The 21,586-nt window shown below is 42.4% G+C and overlaps 1 protein-coding gene across 1 annotated transcript in view; it reads left to right on the forward strand.

Annotated features, from left to right (window-relative positions):
* LOC126212697 (growth factor receptor-bound protein 14-like) overlaps positions 1–21,586 on the forward strand; it is a 411,244-nt gene that overhangs the window by 44,627 nt on the left and 345,031 nt on the right. The window contains exon 3 of the mRNA XM_049940112.1: positions 7,616–7,660. Within this exon, the coding sequence (XP_049796069.1) occupies positions 7,616–7,660 (45 nt within the window). The remainder of the gene's footprint in view (positions 1–7,615; positions 7,661–21,586) is intronic.

A 21,586-nucleotide genomic window follows, 5' to 3' on the forward strand; every position in this document is an offset into this window, starting at 1 on the left:
ACATCTTTACAAAGAAAATAACATATTATTAATGCAAATTATATTTGAGAATAACAGTATTCCTCATCATAGTTCATGTAGCTGAGTATTAGAAAAATTCTACAACATAAGTCTTATCAGATAAACATATAAAGACAGGAAGAACATAAATACACAAGGGTACACAAACACATAGTGGGATAACACAAGGAAAGGACAGGGTTTGTTTTACTGCAGTATTTTGCAAACAAAACTTTCTTTACTTCTCGGAGATCTCCCTTCGTTCTTCATTATTTCCAAAAGTCCTATCTATACCTGCTTTCTGTACTTTTCTCGTATAGCCTCTCAGTGCATTTCTTCAAATTAATCGCAACTCATTCTCTTATAGGCTACCCCTTCTTAAGCTAACTTAAATCTACTGAGCTCAGATGCTAAACTAAGGGACGAGGCAATGCAGCAGCACAAAACAATTAACACAAACATCAATGACAAAAAAATTAAATAGGCAAAGCAATTGCAATATTACTACTAATATAAGGCACTGTGCAGCAAACAAGAAAAATAAATCAGTAGTAAAACTAGATTAACAGAGTAATGCAAAGTGAAATTTAATAGCACTATGCCTGGCAAGCAGAAGTATAAAATGAAATATCTTATACCTAAACATGACATAGCTCAAGCAGAAAAAATAGTACACTAAAGATAACAACGCAGACAACGGAAAGATCTATTCACATCTTAATGTCTATGTAATTAAAGTGGTGCACCACAACAACTTATTGTAAAAAAATATTACCATGTACTTGAAAAGAAAATTATGTGTGCAGTTACTGTTACTAGTCCCTTCTTATTGTTCTTTCCTTTCCAAGTGCTCCTTTTTTTAAGAATGTGGATTAAAAAATTATTATTTAATAGATCTGTTGACAGAAAGTGTTCACATTAGCAAATGCATTTTATTTTATAAAAGCAATGCTGCAACACAGCTGGAAACTAGATATCAAATGAAATAAGCAACTATGAAAAGCAAAGCATAAAAATATCATTCAATAGTCATGTGACATTTCATAAGTTAGTAGAAATTCTCTCAACTCTCGTAGAAAGACGCTTGTCATAATCAGGTGTGCAGAAGTATCTTTCCAAGTAATGAGCGTGTCGTATTTGCGATGCTTTCTCTAAAGGAATGTCAATGGCGAGGATAATGGCCTCTTTTTTTCTCCACCTAATGGCTTTCTTTTGTCAGACGACTACCTCTCAGCTGGGCGCCAAAAACGCATTGCGTCAAGGTCACTTACCTTTCATAACGAAATATTTACGACAGCAGTTTCCGCTACAGTGGCAGTCTCATATAAAAAATTTCACAGGTCAAGAATTTGTGTTACAAGTGTGTAGAAACAAAAGCTTATTGATATAACAGTGTCCAAAAAAAATTTTCGTCGGCATTGTGATACATTCACGCATTTACACACATTTCATAACTCCTAAAGTACGATTCTTGGTTTCCAACATCCTTTTCCACAAATCAGAGTCCCTAACCACTACTCATTATTCATATTCGTATTCGTCGACACTTCTTCAATATTTCATCATAATAAATACGTAGCATAATCAAATTCCTCATATACGGTAGCATCAGCTTATTGATCATAAACATACCTCAACAGCATAATACACATCGTCGTCATAAAAATAACATCATAACACCTCAGTCAAATCTCAAAAACGTCGTAGCTTTCTGCAATAATGTCAAAACCTAAAAAAAAATACTCTGCTCATTTCAATAGTGTCATCTACCTCAAATGTACTTTAAAATCATGCTCCCTTACCAAATACATCATTCAAAGCTCTCACAGTATCACAATGGTTCCGAAAAAAAAAATATGAACAGTTCACAAAGTACATACAAAATACAATTTCATAAGTGTGAAGTTATCCAACTGTGTAGTTACGTAAACATCTGTCACTGATGTGGTAAAATAAATGTTTGTCTCTCTCAGGTAAATAATCAGATAGCTGTGTAATTTATATGTCAGAGAAATATGGTACCGATGTGTAAAGTTGTATAAGCAAATACCATATTAGCTAGGGCTCCTTGTGCTTGCCAAACACATGGTACACAAAGTAGGCGTGTACCCCCCTGAGGATAAATGTAATTATACCCTCAGGTGTTAAAAATTACAGCAGTGGAATGAAATGTATCACGGAAAACCTTTGTATCATTGTACTTCAAATATATTTAAAAATAAATGATTTAAGTGCAAAATTAATCACTCAAATACGTGTCCTGTAGCGCTAAACTGTGCGTCTTGTTGCAACATAATCTCTGTGGAAGTGTCGTATTTATCGTCCTCCGAAAGCTAAGTTCTGCAGAAGTCAATGTACTTACCTCATGATAAACAAAAGTGAAGTGCTTTGCGTATAGATATCGTAGTTATTATGCTTACTGGCGTGATGAAGAAAGTACTGTACAGTAACGTATTGTTGTGCCAGGAAAAAGGCTGTCTCATTGTTGCTATGCCACAAAAGTTACTACTAAAACATGATTTACTTTCTTGAATAATGCAGAAAAACTGTGCAGATATAAAACAGAAACACCGCAAAAGCAACATTGTAAATTGTCACTCATTAGTAGCGTCGTGATAAAACCGTGTAGTTGCCACATAAACTAACCACTGTGTCGTCTGGTATCTCACAGAAAGTACTTTAAATCCAAAATGTATTTTCAAGTAAACCAAAATGTTGCACTAAAATCTCATTAGCAGTGCCAATATATGTTCTAAATATGTAAGCCTTATAGTCGTTACGTAATCGTGCAACTAACACGCAAGGATGTACACACACAACAGCACTGTGACGTCTGTTCACAATAACAATGCATTCGTAATTTCTGTTTAAAAATGTTCCCTAGGTTCTAGACTGGATATTTAATTTCAAACATTGTTGCATGTTAACAGTTTCTTAAGTCTGACAAAGCATACTAGAAATGTGAAGTGAAAAGTTTTATGGCAAAGACAAAGTTAAAAAGCAGATTATCTTTCAATAAACGGTTTAACATGTGAAATGTGGTGTAAACCTTTACTCTCCCTAGTACGCAGAGATTCAACTTGAACGGAATTATCATGCGGTATACGTCGGTGAGGAATGCTAAAATGTTTCTCAAGGTTAGCGTCTATGTTATTTTTTCTGAGCCAGCCGGCGCACGCGGCTGCATGTGGTGCGGGTCATTGTCTGTTTCTTTGTTGGCGCGTGTCGTTATTGGGATTAGGAGACCGAACTTCTACAAATTCGCCTTGCCGGGAGCGCCCAGCTCTGTTAGAATCCCGCCAGTTCTGATGAAATTCACGTCTGTCGTTATGATTATATCGTCTGTCATCATGTCGGTAGATTCCACAGTTTCTTTCATGTCGGTCACGTGGTGGAGAATTTCTCCCTGAATCGTAACTGCGCGCTGAACTATTGCGTCTGAAGTTATTCTGTCTCACTGATAATAATTGTTTTGGTTCCCATATTGCCTGTTTCTATGGTTATCTCTGTCATATTCATTACAACGGAAATGCGATCTTTCTCTGTAACTATTATTACTCTGCCAGTGGTTGTCATATGGGTGGTGTCTGTTTTGGTCACGATTTGCGTTGTAAGAATAGACTTGTTGTGTCCAGTTATTGTTTCTGTCGTCACGGAATTGTGACGGATGTGATCTGTAATTGTTGTGCTCCTGTTTCCACGTTCCCCGATTGTCAGTGTCAATTTCCAGTTCTTGTAACAGTCCCTGAAAAGCTTCAATGTCGTCTTTGCAACGTCCTGCTAAAATAATATGTCGTAAATGTTCAGGTAATTTGATTAAGCAAATGCGGATGAGTTCTGAGGGGCTGTATGGGTTTGTCAGGTACTGATTCTTGTGCAACATGTCTTCAAAATATTTCACAAGACTGGAAAATTCGGATTGTTCGAAATGTTTCATCATTATGATGCTATGTTTTACTCGGTCTTGTGTAGCCTGAGACCAATATGCTGAGAGGAAGGCATGATAAAAATCTCCTTCACTGTGACAATCTTGAATGACTGATCGCATTCTTACAGCTGGTTCATTCTCCAAGTAGCCACACATAAATTCTAACCTGTGCTCCAATGACCAGTTGGGAGGAAAACAATGAGAGAATTGATGGAGCCACGCTTGTGGATGAATGTCGTTGCCAGAATTCTTAAATGTTTTGAATTTACGTGTAGTAATGAACAGCTTATAGTCAAAATCATCGTGTCGGCGAGTAGCATATCGGTCATTGTTACTTCGTGTCGGCGGTTCCATCTCAAAATTCGGTGCACATTGCCAATTTCTTTCATAATTTCCGAAATGCCCTGTGTTATTATTTTGTGGCTTTTCTGTATTTCTAATTTCCGAAATGCCCTGTGTTATTATTTTGTGGCTTTTCTGTATTTCTAATTGGAGCGCGAGTGTCCTCTGAAATATGAAATTTTTGTATTACTTGTGCCAACTGATCTTGTACTTCCCGGATTTCTCTTTTGTGTTGCGTATTAATTTGATTCTGATTTTGTTTGAATTTCTTAATTTGTTCATACTCTTCTGTGTCAGTGAAGGCTACAGGTCTTGTGTCATTCAGATTATCATCTACTTTTGTAGATAAGTTAGTGAACTGATCTGAAAGTTCGGCTACTTTATCTGTTAGTGAAATTATTTCTTCTGTGTGTTTTTCTGAACCAAGTTTCAGAGTGTCCATTTGTGTTGAAATCGTATCTACTGTGTCCTTTAAGTTTTCTTGAGTTTTTGCAAGTTGCGTAACCGAATCGATAGATGCAACTGAGTCAATTTTAGCTTGCAAGGTGTCGTGATTTTCATGAACAATAGTTTGCAGTTCTTTTATGGCTGCTTCGAGATTCTGTAATGCATTTACATGACGCGAAAAAATAGGTTGGAAATGCTCACAAATTTGTGTTTTTACGTCATTACAGACTTTTTGACATTTCGATTCGATGTTATGTAAGTTAGTAGTTAAATCTTCACGTGTTTGTTCAAGCGTGGTGTCTAACTTTTTAAGATTTTGTTCCACTGTGTCTAACTTTTGAAGATTTTGTTCCATTATGTCTAACTTTTGAAGCTTTTGCTGTGTTTGTCTCTAATTTTGTTCCACTGTGTCTAACTTTTGAAGATTTTGTTCCATTATGTCTAACTTTTGAAGCTTTTGTCCCATTTGTTGCATTAATTGTAATAACAATGCACTGGTATCTGAAACATGTTCCTCAGTGCTTTTCGGCAGTGAGTTTGCACCGGCAACATTCACATTTTGACAAGCAGAAAAAGTGTCTTGACTTATTTGAGAAAACGGTGAGGACCCAAAACCTGAATCTACAGTATTTGCGAGATTGTGTCCTGTCATTTCGGATTCCTGAGGCGAGCTGTTGCCGACCGATCGATCGATAATGCTTCTCTGTTCACTACTTGTTTCACTGTCTACACCATTGTTTGCAGCCCGCTCCATTTCCCTATGCACAATTACCAAATTACTACTTTGAACATCAGTTAATTCATTACTCGGTGGCGCGAACACACTGCTTTCGTTTTCACTGTCATTTCTCAGTTTACTTTGGAGCCTAGTATTACGTTTTTCACACGCCATTATTGTCACAATATTTCACACGATAACACAGAAAAGCACAATTTGAAGAGCAAAATAAGAGAACACATTAACATAACACTGAAAATAATATCTAGTTAATTGCAGCTGCGAAATACTTGGTGCAAATCTACATGCATGCCACAACTGTTTTACTGCACAACAATGAAAGACTGCAACTACAAAGGAGATTTTCTCTACAATTACGCGCTAGCAATAAACAAAAGCTATACTAATTACACAAACTACAAGAAAAAAATCAGAAGGTTCCAGTGAGGTATCCTGGGCTAAGGGTCGACATATGAAACGTCCCCTTAGAACAATTATACACGAGACTGTGCTTATCCTGACACACAATATTTTTAGCGCAACGCAATCTGACTTTCAAAATTCCCTACAAAAGAATGGCCCTGACTAACATTAAACTATACCTTTCACAAATCACTTACCTCACAAAAATCTTGGTTACTCGAACTACTGCAATACAGCGAGCGCCACTACTGCCAGCTAAATAAAAGATTCAAACTACTGAAGGCACTAACTACTGATAGGCATAGTTAGCAAATGAAAGATTTTAATAGAGAACAAACAATGTATTTACCTTAATAATGTTGAAAATTCACAATATACATATCCGTTCATGACATCCAGTTTTAAAAATTTCACAACTCCGCCATCTCTCTCCCCACATCCACCACTGCTGGCGGCTCACCTCCAACTGCGCTACGCTACGCGCTGTTCACATCCAACTGCCCAACACTACAATAGCGAGTATTACAACAATGCAAACTAGCCACTGACTGCACACAGCACAGCCTGATTTTCATACAGAGCGCTACGTAACGTTGCCAATAAGAAAACCTAAACAGCCTACTTACAATCTTTAGTGCCATCAAATTAGAGTAGTGTGTCATCTACATATCTCTTGTAATACACAATTTTTTGAACAAGTTTATTTTCTCTTTTGACGAACTTATTGTGTAAGTGGTTGATGAAAATGTGAGCTAGGAAACTTGACATGCAGTTACCCATAGCTAAGCCTTCTTTCTCTTGATAGATTTTATTATTAAATGAAAAGTAGTTGTGGGACAGTACTAGTTCAAGTAGACCTACCAACTCTATAGTCTCTGGTATGGTTAGTTTTTTGCGTGTGCTTGAGTTTTTTCTAATAATTTCAATTGTCTCTTTAACAGGTTTATTTGTGAACAGGTTGATAATGTCAAATGAGGCAAATCTTCTAGCTTCTCCTGGGATTTTTACATCTTTGATGAGTGTTGTTAACTCATGTGCATTTTTTATTGTGTACGTGGTTTCAAAAGTGTAAAATTCTCTGAGGATATTATTTAACAACTGTGAAAGCTTATATGCAGGTGTGTTCTTGGAGTTAAGAATTGGTCTAATCGGAGAGTTTTGTTTATGGATTTTTGGCTGTGCTCTGAGTTTGGGGGCAGTGGGATTCATGAATGTGCAACTTTTTATTTGTTTATCAGACAGGAGGAAGTTACATTGGTTAAGCATTTTCTTCAACTTTTTCTGAAACTTAGTGGTTGGATCATGGTTCAGTTCAGTAATGTTATTTTCTGACAAAAAATTAAGAGTTTTAGTGATGTAATCATTTTTATAAAGAATGACCGTGGAGTTTCCTTTATCTGATTTCACAACAAGAGCATCATGTTCATTGAGTTTGTGTTTCAGTTGTTTCAACACTTTGTTTTCTTCAAAAGTTGTGACTGAAGGCGGTTTGTTCTTTATTTTGCGAAAGTAAAACAGTCGCGGACGAAACACTGAAAAACAATGGATAAAATTAAGGTAAATAAAACATGATTTTGCGACTGGTTGCCGCATATTTGGTAATTTTATGGTTCACGGTCGCTGGACGACTTGGAAACCACATGGAGCCCACCATTCATAAGTTCATTAATTATCATCCCGTATTTAAAGTTATGTGCTGTCTTCATTTCCTTTTCTCTGCTCCCACTCGACGTAACCGATTCGTCTGTCTTTTACAGGTGCAGACCATCGCCAAGTACCTGCGGAGCAAGGACAGCAACAAGGTAAGAAAAAGCGCCCTTTCTCGACCTACGTTGTACCCATCGACGGTCGCATGTTCTCCTTTAGAGTACAGCAGTCTAACAGGACGAGCATGTTGTATAATTCAGTGCCTGCTCCAGCCTCAGCTATCTGCCACAGTTGTATTTGCTGTGGCCTCACTGTCCCGTAAAACTCTTCAAAAGATTTCCATTTTCGCCATGGACTGTACGTCTATTAGGAATCCACTACTGCACTTTCAGACTTTTGGTCAATATCATATGGGTCACACCTGCGGACAATACGTACACAAGTTTTAAACATACCAGTAACACAATACATACATTTTTCTCTTTCTCCATCCTAATTCCCCCTAACAACATCTGTTTTTTGTCCTGTGTAATCCGTGAAAATTCCAGTAGTGTGCAAATGGATACGCCAGATTGATACATACTTTGCAAAGAGAATGCGTAGTTCCAGAACTCTTTTCTTCTCTGCATCAAATCATTTCTGACCGGGGAACCTCCCCATAACACCCCCCTCAGATTTAGTTATAGCTTGGCACAGTGGATAGGCCTTGAAAAACTGAACACAGATCAATCGAGAAAACAGGAAGAAGTTGCGTGGAACTATGAAAAAATAAGCAGAATATACAAACTGAGTAGTCCATGCGCAAGATAGGTAACATCAACGATAATCTGCGCTCAGCAGCGCCGTGGTCCCGTGGTTAGCGTGAGCAGCTGCAGAACGAGAGGTCCTTGGTTCAAGTTTTCCCTCGGGTGAAAACTTTAATTTTTTATTTCCAGCTTATTTGACAAACTCTTATGTTTTCATCACTTTTTTGGGAGTGATTATCACATCCACAAGAAAACCTAAATCGGGCAAGGTAGAAGAATCTTTTTACCCATTCGCCAAGTGTACAAGTTAGGTGGGTCGACAACATATTCCTGTCATGTGACGCACATGCCGTCACGAATGTCGTATAGAATATATCAGACGTGTTTTCCTGTGGAGGAATCGGTTGACCTATGACCTTGCGATCAAATGTTTTCGGTTCCCATTGGAGAGGCACATCCTTTAGTCTACTAATCACACGGCTTTGCAGTGCGGTCGCAAAACACAGACACAAAACTTATTACAGTGAACAGAGACGTCAATGAACGAACGGACAGATCATAACTTTGCGAAAATAAAGAAAGTAAAATTTTCACTCGAGGGAAGACTTGAACCGAGGACCGCTCGTTCCGCAGCTACTCACGCTAACCACGGGACCACGGCGCTCCTGAGGTCACATTGTCTTTGATGTTACCTATCTTGCACATGGACTACTCAGTTTGTATATTTTGCTTTATTTTTTTCATAGTTCCACGCAACTTCTTCCTGTTTTCTCGACTGATTTGTGTTCAGTTTTTCAAGGCCTATCCACTGTGCCAACTTATAACTAAATCTGAGCGGGGTGCGATGGGGAGGTTCCCTTGTGAGAGCTACTGCGTTTCCAATTGAATGTTAGAAATGTGTGAAGTGTAACGGCTGCCAAATATTTTCTGTCGGTTGCACTCCGCAGCTATGATAAATTTAACAAACGACGTCATGTAACAGCGTAAGCTTCAGCTTTATTCAGTAACCGACTGGTTTCGATGAAAGACTTTTTTCCAGCGCAGCTTGGTTTAACAGAAATAGTTCATAGAAATACAGTGAAGTCAACACAGGAGCACAATTTACGTTTCGGAGCCTTAATTATTGCATTCTTTCGACTTGTCAGTACCATTGTCACTGCTTATTCTGGGTAGTCGTGGATCCGTGCGAAACTTTCGCTATTTCAAAGTTTTACATAATGACAGTATTTAGAATAAGTGTTGTCTTTGGGATAAAATAATAGCAGTATTTGGAATATGCGTTGCCGTTGAGATAACGATAGTCGAGGGAATAGAGAGAAAACATCTTTGAAAATGAACCGAACGATATATATATATATATATATATATATATATATATATATATATATATATATATATATATATATATAATGACAGATCGCCCCTTGAGTAAAGTAAAGGAAAAAAATGATCTTCAGGGACGTTTTCATTGCTCAAAAACGTGCTGTAACGATATGTGGTGATCATCCACGACCATCTTGTAAACATACTTATGTTTAAGAAGTTTGGCTTCGCTCCCCTAGAACTACTTAAACCTAACTAACCTAAGAACACCATACACATCCATTCCCGAGGCAGGATTCGAACCTGCCACCGTAGCGGTCACGCGGTTACAGACTGAAGCGCCTAGAACCGCTTGGCCACACCGGCCGGCTAACCCACTATTCAAAAGGAACGACGATGTACATAATTGCAATGCCTGCCATTACTCTACATTAAGGTTGTCTTGAGCACAAGAAGGGGTGAGCAATTTTTGTCGCAGCATTCTTCATATGCGACAAAAATTTCTGATAGCTTATCAGTGATATAAAATGTCTGACAGGCAGAAAAAGGCAAAGTCGAAAACAGACTGAGAAAGTTTCTCCTTGACAGTTACTTCTTTTCCATAGAACAATTTCTGTTATTGGAAGCTGCAAAAGCTAGGAACTACTGATTCACATCTATATAACTTATAAGAACTTAGAAATGCTCAGCATGAACCGTATTTACTAATTAATTAGCAATTTGCAAGTGAGTCGTTCCACATCATTATGAGCTACCGTGCGAAATGATCCCTGGAACATGAAACTAACTATAACTCATTTGTAATGTAATCAGACGTTTGAATATATTTTCCGCATGGGAGGTCGATTCTTTAACTAATTGGTCGGGGGTGGGAGGAAGTTGTGAGGCTTCTGATAATTACCTAGTGCCTGTTATTCCACAGCCGCGGTAGTAATAAGAGGACGCACCGATGGGGCTTTTTCTCCAGGGGAACCACAAAATACTACGTTAACGACGGCCATCCATCACCTAGAGGTGCCAGTCAAAGTTCATTCAGGCCAGAAATTCCTAGAATCCGTTCTGCCAAAATGCTTAAAAAAAACACCGCTTCTCCTGTCCCCGCCCTGCCACTGTACGAGTGTAGACCACGCCCCCCACTTTCATTCGGGGGGATTCCCCGGCACCGCCCACCTGCGCTCGTACGCACAGTAGTGGGCGTGGCTTTTAGGCACCCCCAGCCCCGTGACCACGCCCCCTTTTCTCGGCGGTGACCTAGTAACCCAGCAGACACGCCCCCGGCACTGTACTCCATTGGCCGTACCTCCCCTTGCTACAGCAGCCGCACCCCACGCCTCTTAGCTCCTCCGCCCCCGCAAATCGCCACCCACCCCTCATCTCCCCCCCCCCCCGCTCCCTCCTCCGGGACGTAATCTCTGATGGGGCGGAACGCAAATTACCCTGTTTGCCCTCTCCGGCGTCAGGGCGCGGGACCCGCCGGTGGTAAACAACGCTATTGAAGGCGCGGGCGGCGGTTCCGCCGGCGTCGACCGAGGCCGTTTCGATATCTCCTTCCGGATTTCTGCTTTCGGCTTCCTTCTGATGCCATCTCGGGCAAGTTTCCTTCCGTCTCTGCCTCCCAGGACAACTTCCCGCGAAATAGAGCGAAAATACCAACTTCCAGCATGCTGGGATAGCTGTGGGCGGACAACTTCTGTTAATCAGTACAACGAAGAAACCAGTCCAGAGTTACAAAATCCTCAATTTTTTTTTGTTTTTTTTGTCATTCATTCGATGACTAGTTATGGGCCGGGACCTATTTTCAGCCGGCCGAGGTGGCCAAGCGGTTCTAGGCGCTACAGTCTGGAACTACGCGACCGCTACGGTCGCAGGTTCGAATCCTGCCTCGGGCATGGATGTGTGTGATGTCCTTAGGTTAGTTAGGTTTAAGTAGTTCGAAGTTCCAGGGGACTGATGACCTCAGAAGTTAAGTCCCATAGTGCTCAGAGCCATTTGAACCTATTTTCAAACCATATTAACATAGTAAAAAATGACATTTCCTAAAATTTAGAAACCGTGTCAAAAATATCAGTTTCCGCTGTTCGCGTGCACGTTTTTGACATGGTTTTTGCAAGTTCGCAAATAACATTTTTGATTCTGTTACGATAATTCTAAAATGGCTCCCGGCCGGAAACTAGTCATCGAATGAATGACAAAAAAACTGAAATTTGTTACCTCCGATTTTATTTTATTTTTTTATTTTTTTAAAGTAGAATAATTATGAAAGGTTTAACATTCTATCGCATACGTTGGTTGGTTGGTTGGAAAAAAAAAATGGTTCAAATGGCTCTGAGCACTATGGGACTTAACATCTGAAGTCATCAGTGACCTAGACTTAGAACTACTTAAACCTAACTAACCTAAGGACATCACACAACACCCAGCCATCACGAGGCAGAGAAAATCCCTGACCCCGCCGGGAATCGAACCCGGGCGTGGGAAGCGAGAACGCTACCGCACGACCACGAGATGCCTCCGGAGTCGCCGAGCGGTTCTAGGCGCTTCAGTCTGGAACCGCGCCACCGCTACGGTCGCAGGTTCGAATCATGCCTCGGGCATGAATGTGTGTGATGTCCTTAGGTTAGTTAGGTTTAAGTAGTTCTAAGTTCTAGAGGACTGATGACCTCAGATGTTAAGTCCTATAGTGCTTAGAGCCATTTGATCCATTAAAACAAATCAAAACGTAAATAACTTAATTCGAGACTTTTTCTATCTTTACTAGTAAGTAGAAACCATCATATTGTTAGCGAACTATTTTTCGATCTTAAACCAAATCAAAATGTAGATAATTTTATTTTACTTACTTACGAACATATTGTTACCGAAATATTTTTCGATCTAAAAACAAATCAAAATGTAAATAACTTGATTCGAGAGCACTGACGATGTTTTATCTCAATAAGCGAAACGCGGCTGGTGAAAAAAAACACGCATTTTTTGTGGTTGCAACGACAGAACGAAAACACCCTCAAGAACCGGAAAGCAACTACGGACAATGTGGCCACACAAATGAAGATGCTTTTGTTGTTTGGCCTCGTGGCAGTGAGAATTTACCGGCTTTTTACAACACCTGAATCCATTCCACCCGAATATTTGCTTCACGATGGAGGCAGAAAACGGTGTTTACCTTCCCTTCCTTGATATGTCGCTCAGGAAGAAGGTGGTTGGTACGTTGCGAAATACCAGATGCAGGAAGCTTACTGACGCTGAATTGTAACTCCAGTCTGATAGTTGTCACCATCTGGCTCAACGTGAAAATGTACTCCGTACCTTGGTTCATCTCGTTTCGGACCTAGAGAGTTTGCCAGTTGAGTTCGCCCATCTCGAAGTCACCTTTCCTCAGCATGGATATAGTGTATGATAGATCTGACGTGGGTTGCACGCCGGCCGCGGTGGTCTCGCGGTTCTAGGCGCGCAGTCCGGAACCGTGCGACCGCTGCGGTCGCAGGTTCGAATCCTGCCTCGGGCATGGATGTGTGTGATGTCCTTAGGTTAGTTAGGTTTAAGTAGTTCTAAGTTCTAGGGGACTTATGACCACAGCAGTTGAGTCCCATAGTGCTCAGAGCCATTTGAACCATTTTGTGGGTTGCACTATCGACCAACGGGTAGCGGGTGAGTGATGATAATACCCAAGTGCGGCTTATATCACGACACAGGTAGCATTTCCCATGAGTTCCGTCGTATTTCGCGGCAATACATACATCAAAAAAAAGTTTTGCGTCACCTCGGTTCTGAGAGTTCCACAACCTGTACAGGAAATTGGAATAGAGCAACATAAACATTATTTGCGCCCTTATTATTGCTTATGAAAACCACACATTGCATGTTGTACCACCATACAGCGAGATCTTCAAAAGTGGTGGTCCAGATTGCTGTACACACCGGTAGCCTTAATACCCAGTAGCACGTCCTCTTGCACTGATGCATGCCTGTATTCATCGTGGCATACTATCCACAAGTTCATCAAGGCACTGTTGGTCCAGATTGTCCCACTCCTCAACGGCGATTCGGCGTACATCCCTCAGAGTGGTTGGTGAGTCACGTCGTCCATAAACAGGCATGTTCGATAGGGTTCATGTCTGTAGAACATGTTGGCCATTGTAGTCTAGCGATGTCGTTACCCTGAAGGAAGTCATTCACAAGGTATGTACGAGGGGGACACCAATTGTCCGTCCATGAAGACGAATGCCTCGCCAATATTCTGCCGATATGGTTGCACTATCTGGTCGGAGGATGACATTCACGTATCGTACAGCCGTTACCAGCGGCGTACGTCGGCCTCACATAATGCCACCCCAAAACAGCAGGGAACCTCCACCTTGCTGCACTCGCTGGACAGTGTGACTAAGGCGTTCAGCCTGACCGGGTTGCCTCCAAACACGTCTCCGACGATTGTCTAATTAAAGGCACATGCGACACTTATCGGTGAAGAGAACATGATGCCAATCCTGAGCGGTCCATTCGGCATGCTGCGGGCCCATCTGTACCGCGCTGCACAGTGTCGTGGTTGCAAAGATGGACCTCGCCATGGACGTCGGGAGTGAAGTTGCGCATCATGCAGCTTATTGCGCACAGTTTGAGTCGTAACACGACTACCTGTGTTTGCATAAAAAGCATTATTCAATATGGCGGCGTAGCTGTCAGGGTTCCTGCGAGCCATAATCCGTAGGTAGCGGTCATCCACTGCAGTAGTAGCCCTTGGGCGGCCTGAGCGAGGCATGTCATCGACAGTTCCTGTATCTCTGTATCTCCTCCATGACCGAACATTAGACGCATGGACACTTCTCTTGTTGTTGTCCGCATCTCGTGGTCGTGCGGTAGCGTTCTCGCTTCCCGCGCCCGGGTTCCCGGGTTCGATTCCCAGCAGGGTCAGGGATTTTCTCTGCCTCGTGATGGCTGGGTGTTGTGTGATGTCCTTAGGTTTAAGTAGTTCTAAGTTCTAGGGGACTGATGACCATAGATGTTAAGTCCCATAGTGCTCACAGCCATTTGAACCATTTTGAACTTCTCTTGTTGACAGTCCTTCCTCACACAAAGTAGCAATCCGTACGCGATCGAACCGCGGTATTGACGGTCTAGGCATGGTTGAACTACAGACAACACGAGCCGTGTACGTCCTTCCCGGTGGAATGACTGGAACTGATTGGCTGTCGGACCCCCACCATCTAATAGGCGCTGCGCATACATGGTTGTTTAGATCTTTGGGCTGGTTCAGTGACATCTCTGAACAGTGAAAGGGACTGTGTCTGATACAATATCCACAGTCAACGTCTGTCTTCATGAGTTCTGTGAACCGGGATGAAGCCAAACTTTTTTTGATGTGTGTATGATGTGAAGTGCGTTTTCCGACCACCATCAAAAGTTAGTGGGTTTTAGCATCTGCAAAGGATGATGTTGAATTGTGTAAGGCAGTTGTGGCGAATCATTTATTGGAGGACGGTGGACGACCGATGTAGTGAGCATAACCGGCATACACGCTTACAACACTGCAGGACATTATGTTGGCACCGTTTATCCTATGGAATATCACAAGACGGAGACTCTAGCTATTGGAATAGTGCTATTAGAGAAGCTGTTGAAATTAAATTAGCAAGTGATGTTATAAATAGAGATGGTGGTTTTTGCTTTAAATTCTGCCTTGATAGCGGAACAAACACTGGTAGCAGTTTCTTCTGTAAAATATCTGGGAGTATGCGTGCGGAACGATTTGAAGTGGAATGATCATATAAAATTAATTGTCGGTAAGGCGGGTACCAGGTTGAGATTTATTGGGAGAGTCCTTAGAAAAAGTAGTCCATCAACAAAGGAGGTGGCTTACAAAACACTCGTTCGACCTATACTCGAGTATTGTTCATCAGTGTGGGATCAGTACCAGGTCGGGTTGACGGAGGAGATAGAGAAGATCCAAAGAAGAGTGGCGCGTTTCGTCACAGGTTTATTTGGTAACCGTGATAGCGTTACGGAGATGTTTAGCAAACTCGAGTGGCAGACTCTGCAAGAGAGGCGCTCTGCATCGCGGTGTAGCGTGCTCGCCAGGTTTCGAGAGGGTGCGTTTCCGGATGAGGTATCGAATATATTGCTTCCCCCTACTTATACGTCCCGAGGAGATCACGAATGTAAAATTAGAGAGATTGGAGCGCGCACGGAGGCTTTCAGACAGTCGTTCTTCCCGCGAACCATACGCGATTGGAACAGAAAAGGGAGGTAATGACAGTGGCACGTAAAGTGCCCTTCGCCACACAACGTTGGGTGGTTTGCGGAGTATAAATGTAGATGTAGATGTTGCTCTCACCCTGGTCAAACTACAGAGCAGTTTAGTGGGACTTCCTCACCCATTCGTGATTCAAATTCATTATTGATAACTTCTTACATGCTCATCTTTGGTTGTCTTGTTGTGATACTGTTTGTGTGTGTGTGTGTGTGTGTGTGTTTGTGTGTGTGTGCGCGCACTTGTGTGCGTGCGTAAAAACTGACATACTGCCAACTGCAAGTACGCGACCTCAGTAACATTTTGTATAGTAATTTATGACGTTAAAATCTCTTAGATACGTAAAAATATATTTATATCTTGAATTGTATTTAATCCACTAAAATCTTCGTACAGATAAACAAGCATAACTAGGCACTTCGAACATCATTAGGTCATTTAAAATTTCAGTGAATGTACATCTATTGTCACATGATAAAAGAATTAAATTGCATTTCGTCCTGCTTTGTTATACAGGGATATGGTAGAGAGGGTGTATGACGGGGAAGGGGAAACATAGGGGACGTGGGAGACTAACAGGGTACTCTGCATCTACGTACCTTTTCAGGGGCCATTCAAGTGAAATTGGTGATTTTAAAAAAAAGTTGCCAAGAATGAATAATAAACTAATGATAAACAGAATGATGATGAAGTACATTTTACGAAAGCATGTATGATTAATAGAAAAAATAGGACGCAAAGGTCATTACTACCAGATATTAGAAACGGTGTCCCTATATAAAAGAGTGCAAGCAAATATCATTGAAAACTGTTAAAAATGACGCTATAGTAAAATACAATGATATACGCGTAGATTTATTTCCGTGTTTCCAGTACCATACAGCAGACTTGGCGTGTACACTCATGCTCATAAAATAATGATAATGCTGATACATGGTGAAAAAAACGCTCTGGTGGACGGTTTGCGGGTTTAAATCACCTCGGGGTATCACCATGCGGTGATTGACCTGCGGTCGTCACACGGTGGCGCTGGCAGCAGTCCACATACGCAGAAGTGTGTTGGTGCATGTCAGGATACGGTGCAGCGAGTAAGTGTGCAGACGTTTTCACACGTGCTAATGGTGACTGTGTGTTGAAAATGGTTGAAAGAACACATATTGATGACGTTATGAGGGGTAGAATACTAGGGCGACTGGAGGCTGGCCAAACACAGCAGGTCGTAGCACGGGCCCTCCGTGTGCCACAAAGTGTGATCTCAAGATTATGGCAACGATTCCAGCAGCCAGGAAACGTGTCCAGGCTCTACAGTACTGGACGTCCACAGTGTACAACACCACGAGAAGGCCGATATCTCACCATCAGTGCCCGCAGACGGCCACGGAGTACTGCAGGTAGCCTCGCTCGGGACCTTACCGCAGCCAATGGAACAGTTGTCTCCAGACACACAGTTGACTGAACAGACGCGGTTTATTCGCCCGGAGACCTGCAAGGTGCATTCCACTGACCCCTGGTCACAGGAGAGTCCGTAAAGCCTGGTGTCAAGAACACAGTACGTGGTCATTGGAACAGTGGTCCCAGGTTATGTTCACGGACGAGTCCGGGTATAGTCTAAACAGTGACTCTCGCCGGGTTCTCATCTGGCGTGAAGCAGGAACCGGATACCGACCCCTTAATGTCCTTGAAAGGGACCTGTATGGAGGTCGTGGTTTGATGGTGTGTGGTGGGATTATGACTGGTGCACGTACACCACTGCATGTCTTTCACAGAGGAACTATAATAGGTCAGGTGTATCGGGGCGTCATTTTGCACTAGTATGTCTGGCTTTTCAGGGGTGCAGTGGGTCCCACATTCCTCCTGACGGATGATAACGCACGACCCCACCGAGCTGCCATCGTGGAGGAGTTCCTCGAAACAGAAGATATCAGGCGAATGGAGTGGCCTGCCTGTTCTCCAGACCTAAACCCCATCGAGCACGTCTGGGACGCTCTCGGTCTACGTATCGCTGCACGTCTTCAAACCCCTACGACACTTCAGGAGCTCCGACAGGCACTGGTGCAAGAATGGGAGGCTATACCCCAGCAGCTGATCCAGACTATGCCAACCCGTTTCGCGGCCTGTGTACGTGTGCATGGTGATGATATCCCATATCGATTTCGGTTCAAATGGTTCAAATGGCTCTGACCACTATGGGACTTAACATCTGAGGTCATCAGTCCCCTACAACTTAGAACTACTTAAACCTAACTAACCTAAGGACATCACACACATCCATGCCCGAGGCAGGATCGAACCTGTGACCGTAGCGGCCGCGCGGTTCCAGACTGGAGCGCCTAGAACCGCTCGGCCACTCCGGCCGGCATATTGATTTCGGAGTACATGCGCAGGAAACAGTGGCATTTTGTGTGTTTCGCGACGGACTCCTCAACTTATCAGCAATACCGTGGACTTATATATCTGTGTTGTGTGTGTTCCCTATGTGCCTATGCTATTAGCGCCAGTTTTGTGTAGTGCCACGTTGTGTGGCACCACATCCTGCAATTATCCTTAATTTATGAGCATGAGTGAAGTTTTTGAACAGCTTATCGTCGTACAGCACTACAAGGCGAAAAATCATATTATTACCCCTATTCCAAATTTGGAGCTCTTCCTCTAGATATCTAGCGAAAACGCCGGAAGCTCCATAACGCCAGAAGACGGCAGCGAAATGTATGAGGATGCATCAGGAAGTCACGGAACCTACCAGAGCTTACAGCGATGTCTGTGGCGGAACAACATCGGCACCGATGTTGGCTGCGACAGGTGGTGGGTTAATCAACTGGCTTCTCAACATAGTGTGTCCGTTCCCATACATCGCTGAGACAGCCGTTGTTAAAGCTATTGTCGCACGTTCTGATCTCAACGGCATCTTTTTCTCTTTGCTAACGATGCATTCCTTCATTCAGTACTGAATTTAGGATTAACCTGATGAAATCTAACAGAGTTGTATAGGTTTAGCTAACGGCTTTGCCGCAGTGGTAACACCGGTTCACGTCAGATGACCGAAGTTAAGCGCTGTCGATCTGGGCTAGCACTTGGATGGGTGACCATGCGGTCTGCCGAGCGCTGTTGCCAAGCGGGGTGCTCTCAGCCCTTGTGAGGCAAACTGAGGAGCTACTTGACTGAGAAGTAGCGGCTCCGGTCTCGTAAACTGACTTAGGGCCGGGAGAGAGGTGTGCTGACCACATGACCCTCCATATCCGCATCCAGTGATGCATGTGGTGAGGATGACACGGCGGCCGGTCGGTACCGTTGGGTCCTCCAGGGTCTGTGGCCGGAGTTTACCTTACGTTACAGTGTTAGGTTGCAGTTACCATTATTAAGGCTCGGCTGAAAATGCAGTGTTTGCTACGTTTCCTACGTTGTAATTTCGCAATTTTTGTGCCTCATGAGCAGGAGATGTTAAACGCGACTCAGAGCGAAATAGATTCCGATAATAGTGCTTGAGCGTGTCGGTAGACTGCCAGTACAACGGGCAAAGTTCGGCCGTGGTTTTTCGGTGTTCCAGTTACTAGTTGGGCAGCGCCGGAGTACAAGTTTGCCGTGGGCAGGGAACCCGTACCAGCGCGTGGGAGTTACGGCGAGTGGTCGATAGCTGCAGGCGCCCCTATCGATACAACCGCTGCTCCTTTGCCCTCTTATGCTATAACCGCTCGCCATATACACACGAAGAGCCGATTTATGCTCGAGAACGGGAATTGTTTTTGTCATCAGTATTCTTAGTGGTTTGATGCGGCCTGCATCTTGTGTCACCTCATAGAAGAACTTGCACCCAACGTACTCAATTATTCGTTTAATGTTTTCCAATCTTTGTAGTCTTCTACATTTTTTAATGTGCGAACACCTATCCCCTTGTCTCTCGAACTTTCGTCTGTGACAAAATAACGTCAGATCTGAATCACTAATAACTTCGAGACCAGTATGGCATATTGTGACCACAATGGATAGATCATGTCTGTACGTGTTTGTCGCGCAGTACCTGTTGTGTATGTGACGTCATCATAGCAGTTTAAGGGGCTCCGGAACGCCCTATACTTGCAATGTTAAAATAACGCTTATAAATTACATCTTTCCTCACAAAGTATTTGAGGTAGGAAGTTGAACTTTTTACAGATTATTTATTGGAATATGGGCTACAACTTAACACAGGGATTTTACAAAATTTTAGTTCAGTTATTAAGGATGATTTTTTTTTCAATTGTAATGAAAATTCACAACATTTTTTGCAATTTTTTATTTATATATTCAAAAATATACAGTTTTTTGGAAAAAGGCTGTGTTAAATTATGCAGAAGGTACTGTGCAACATTTACTCAAAGTTTGAAACAAATATGTTTGGAAGATCCTTAGAAAACATGTAATTAGTATGAGAAAATAAAAGTTTTGGGAATCGAGCGACAAAGATTGGATTAACTTTTTAGTGCATTCCAGGTCCATAGGATGGATTATCTTCATCCTCTGCAAACTCCTCCTCCAGCTTCCTCTTGTTCCTCCTCCTGTTTACTCTTGCTTGTATTTCTAGACTCTTTACAGCCCTGTCTGCAGCCCGAAGGCGTTCCTTGTCTAAAGCAAGCATCGCTCGTACCATGTTAGAACCTATCTTCATTCCCATATTTCTAAATACCTTTGGCTTTCCAACATTTCTCCTTTTCTTAAAAGCCTTCAGAGGATTTCTAATAACTTTACTTTTACTCATTATTATCCTTCAACAAAACAGAGACTCAAGAAACAGAATTAATTACGAATATTTTCGAGATAACGACAGAGTAAATAAACATGAAATAATCACACCAGCGATATATATTGAACCATCACAGGTTAGCCACAACACATACTTTATCTCACATCACTAAAATGTACCTGATGAACACGGACGTTAATAATAACACCATTTGACAGCAGTTTAACAGCGCCACAGTGGGTCACGCCCATGTAGAACACATTTAAAAAAAATTTAAAAATAGTTGTAGTCTTCGGAATTGAATGAATTATATATCTATTAAAAGGTAATAGTCTGCAGATTCAGAAAACGCAAAAAAAAGTAAAAATTGAACTTTTCATGATTTTGAGCCTTTCCGGAGCCCCTTAAGCGCACGCATCTGAATGTTACGAATTAGCTTTGTACCAAGTCATAAACTGGTATAGGTTGGAACCGCGTTTAGCTAAGACATTGATTCGGGTTAAATAGTGCAGAGTAGATTTATGGAAATGAGTGTTTGGCGTCATTGGCCGGGAGGCACCTTACGGGGCAGGTCCGGCCGCCTCGGTGCAGGTCTCACTACATTCGACGCCCCATTGGGCGACCTGCGCGCCGGATGGGGATGAAGTGATGATGAAGACAGCACAACGCCCAGTCCCTGAGCGGAGAAAACCCCCGACCCAGCCGGAAATCGAACTCGGGCCCGTAGGACGGCAATCCGTCACGCTAACCACTCAGCTATCGGGACAGGCAGTAGAGTTATAAACTACTGTAAACTATTATAAGTAAGAGCAGGCTACAGTAGTTTCTGTAGCAGCTTGGATCGGTTAATATCGTACCTGTATTACCTGTACGTTAGGTGTGTTGCATACTTGTCAGGCATTAACTCACAACGATCGCTTTCTGAATGTATGTGAGCAGTGACGTGTTAGGTTTCCCTAAAAACTAGAAGCGGTGAACTGTTTAGAAACTGAGTGAGGATATATAAAAGGCTAATGTCTCAATGTAGACAGTGTAGACAAGTGTAATGTGC

The sequence above is a fragment of the Schistocerca nitens genome, chromosome 11, assembly GCF_023898315.1.
Source record: "Schistocerca nitens isolate TAMUIC-IGC-003100 chromosome 11, iqSchNite1.1, whole genome shotgun sequence".
NCBI classification, from domain to species: domain Eukaryota; kingdom Metazoa; phylum Arthropoda; class Insecta; order Orthoptera; family Acrididae; genus Schistocerca; species Schistocerca nitens.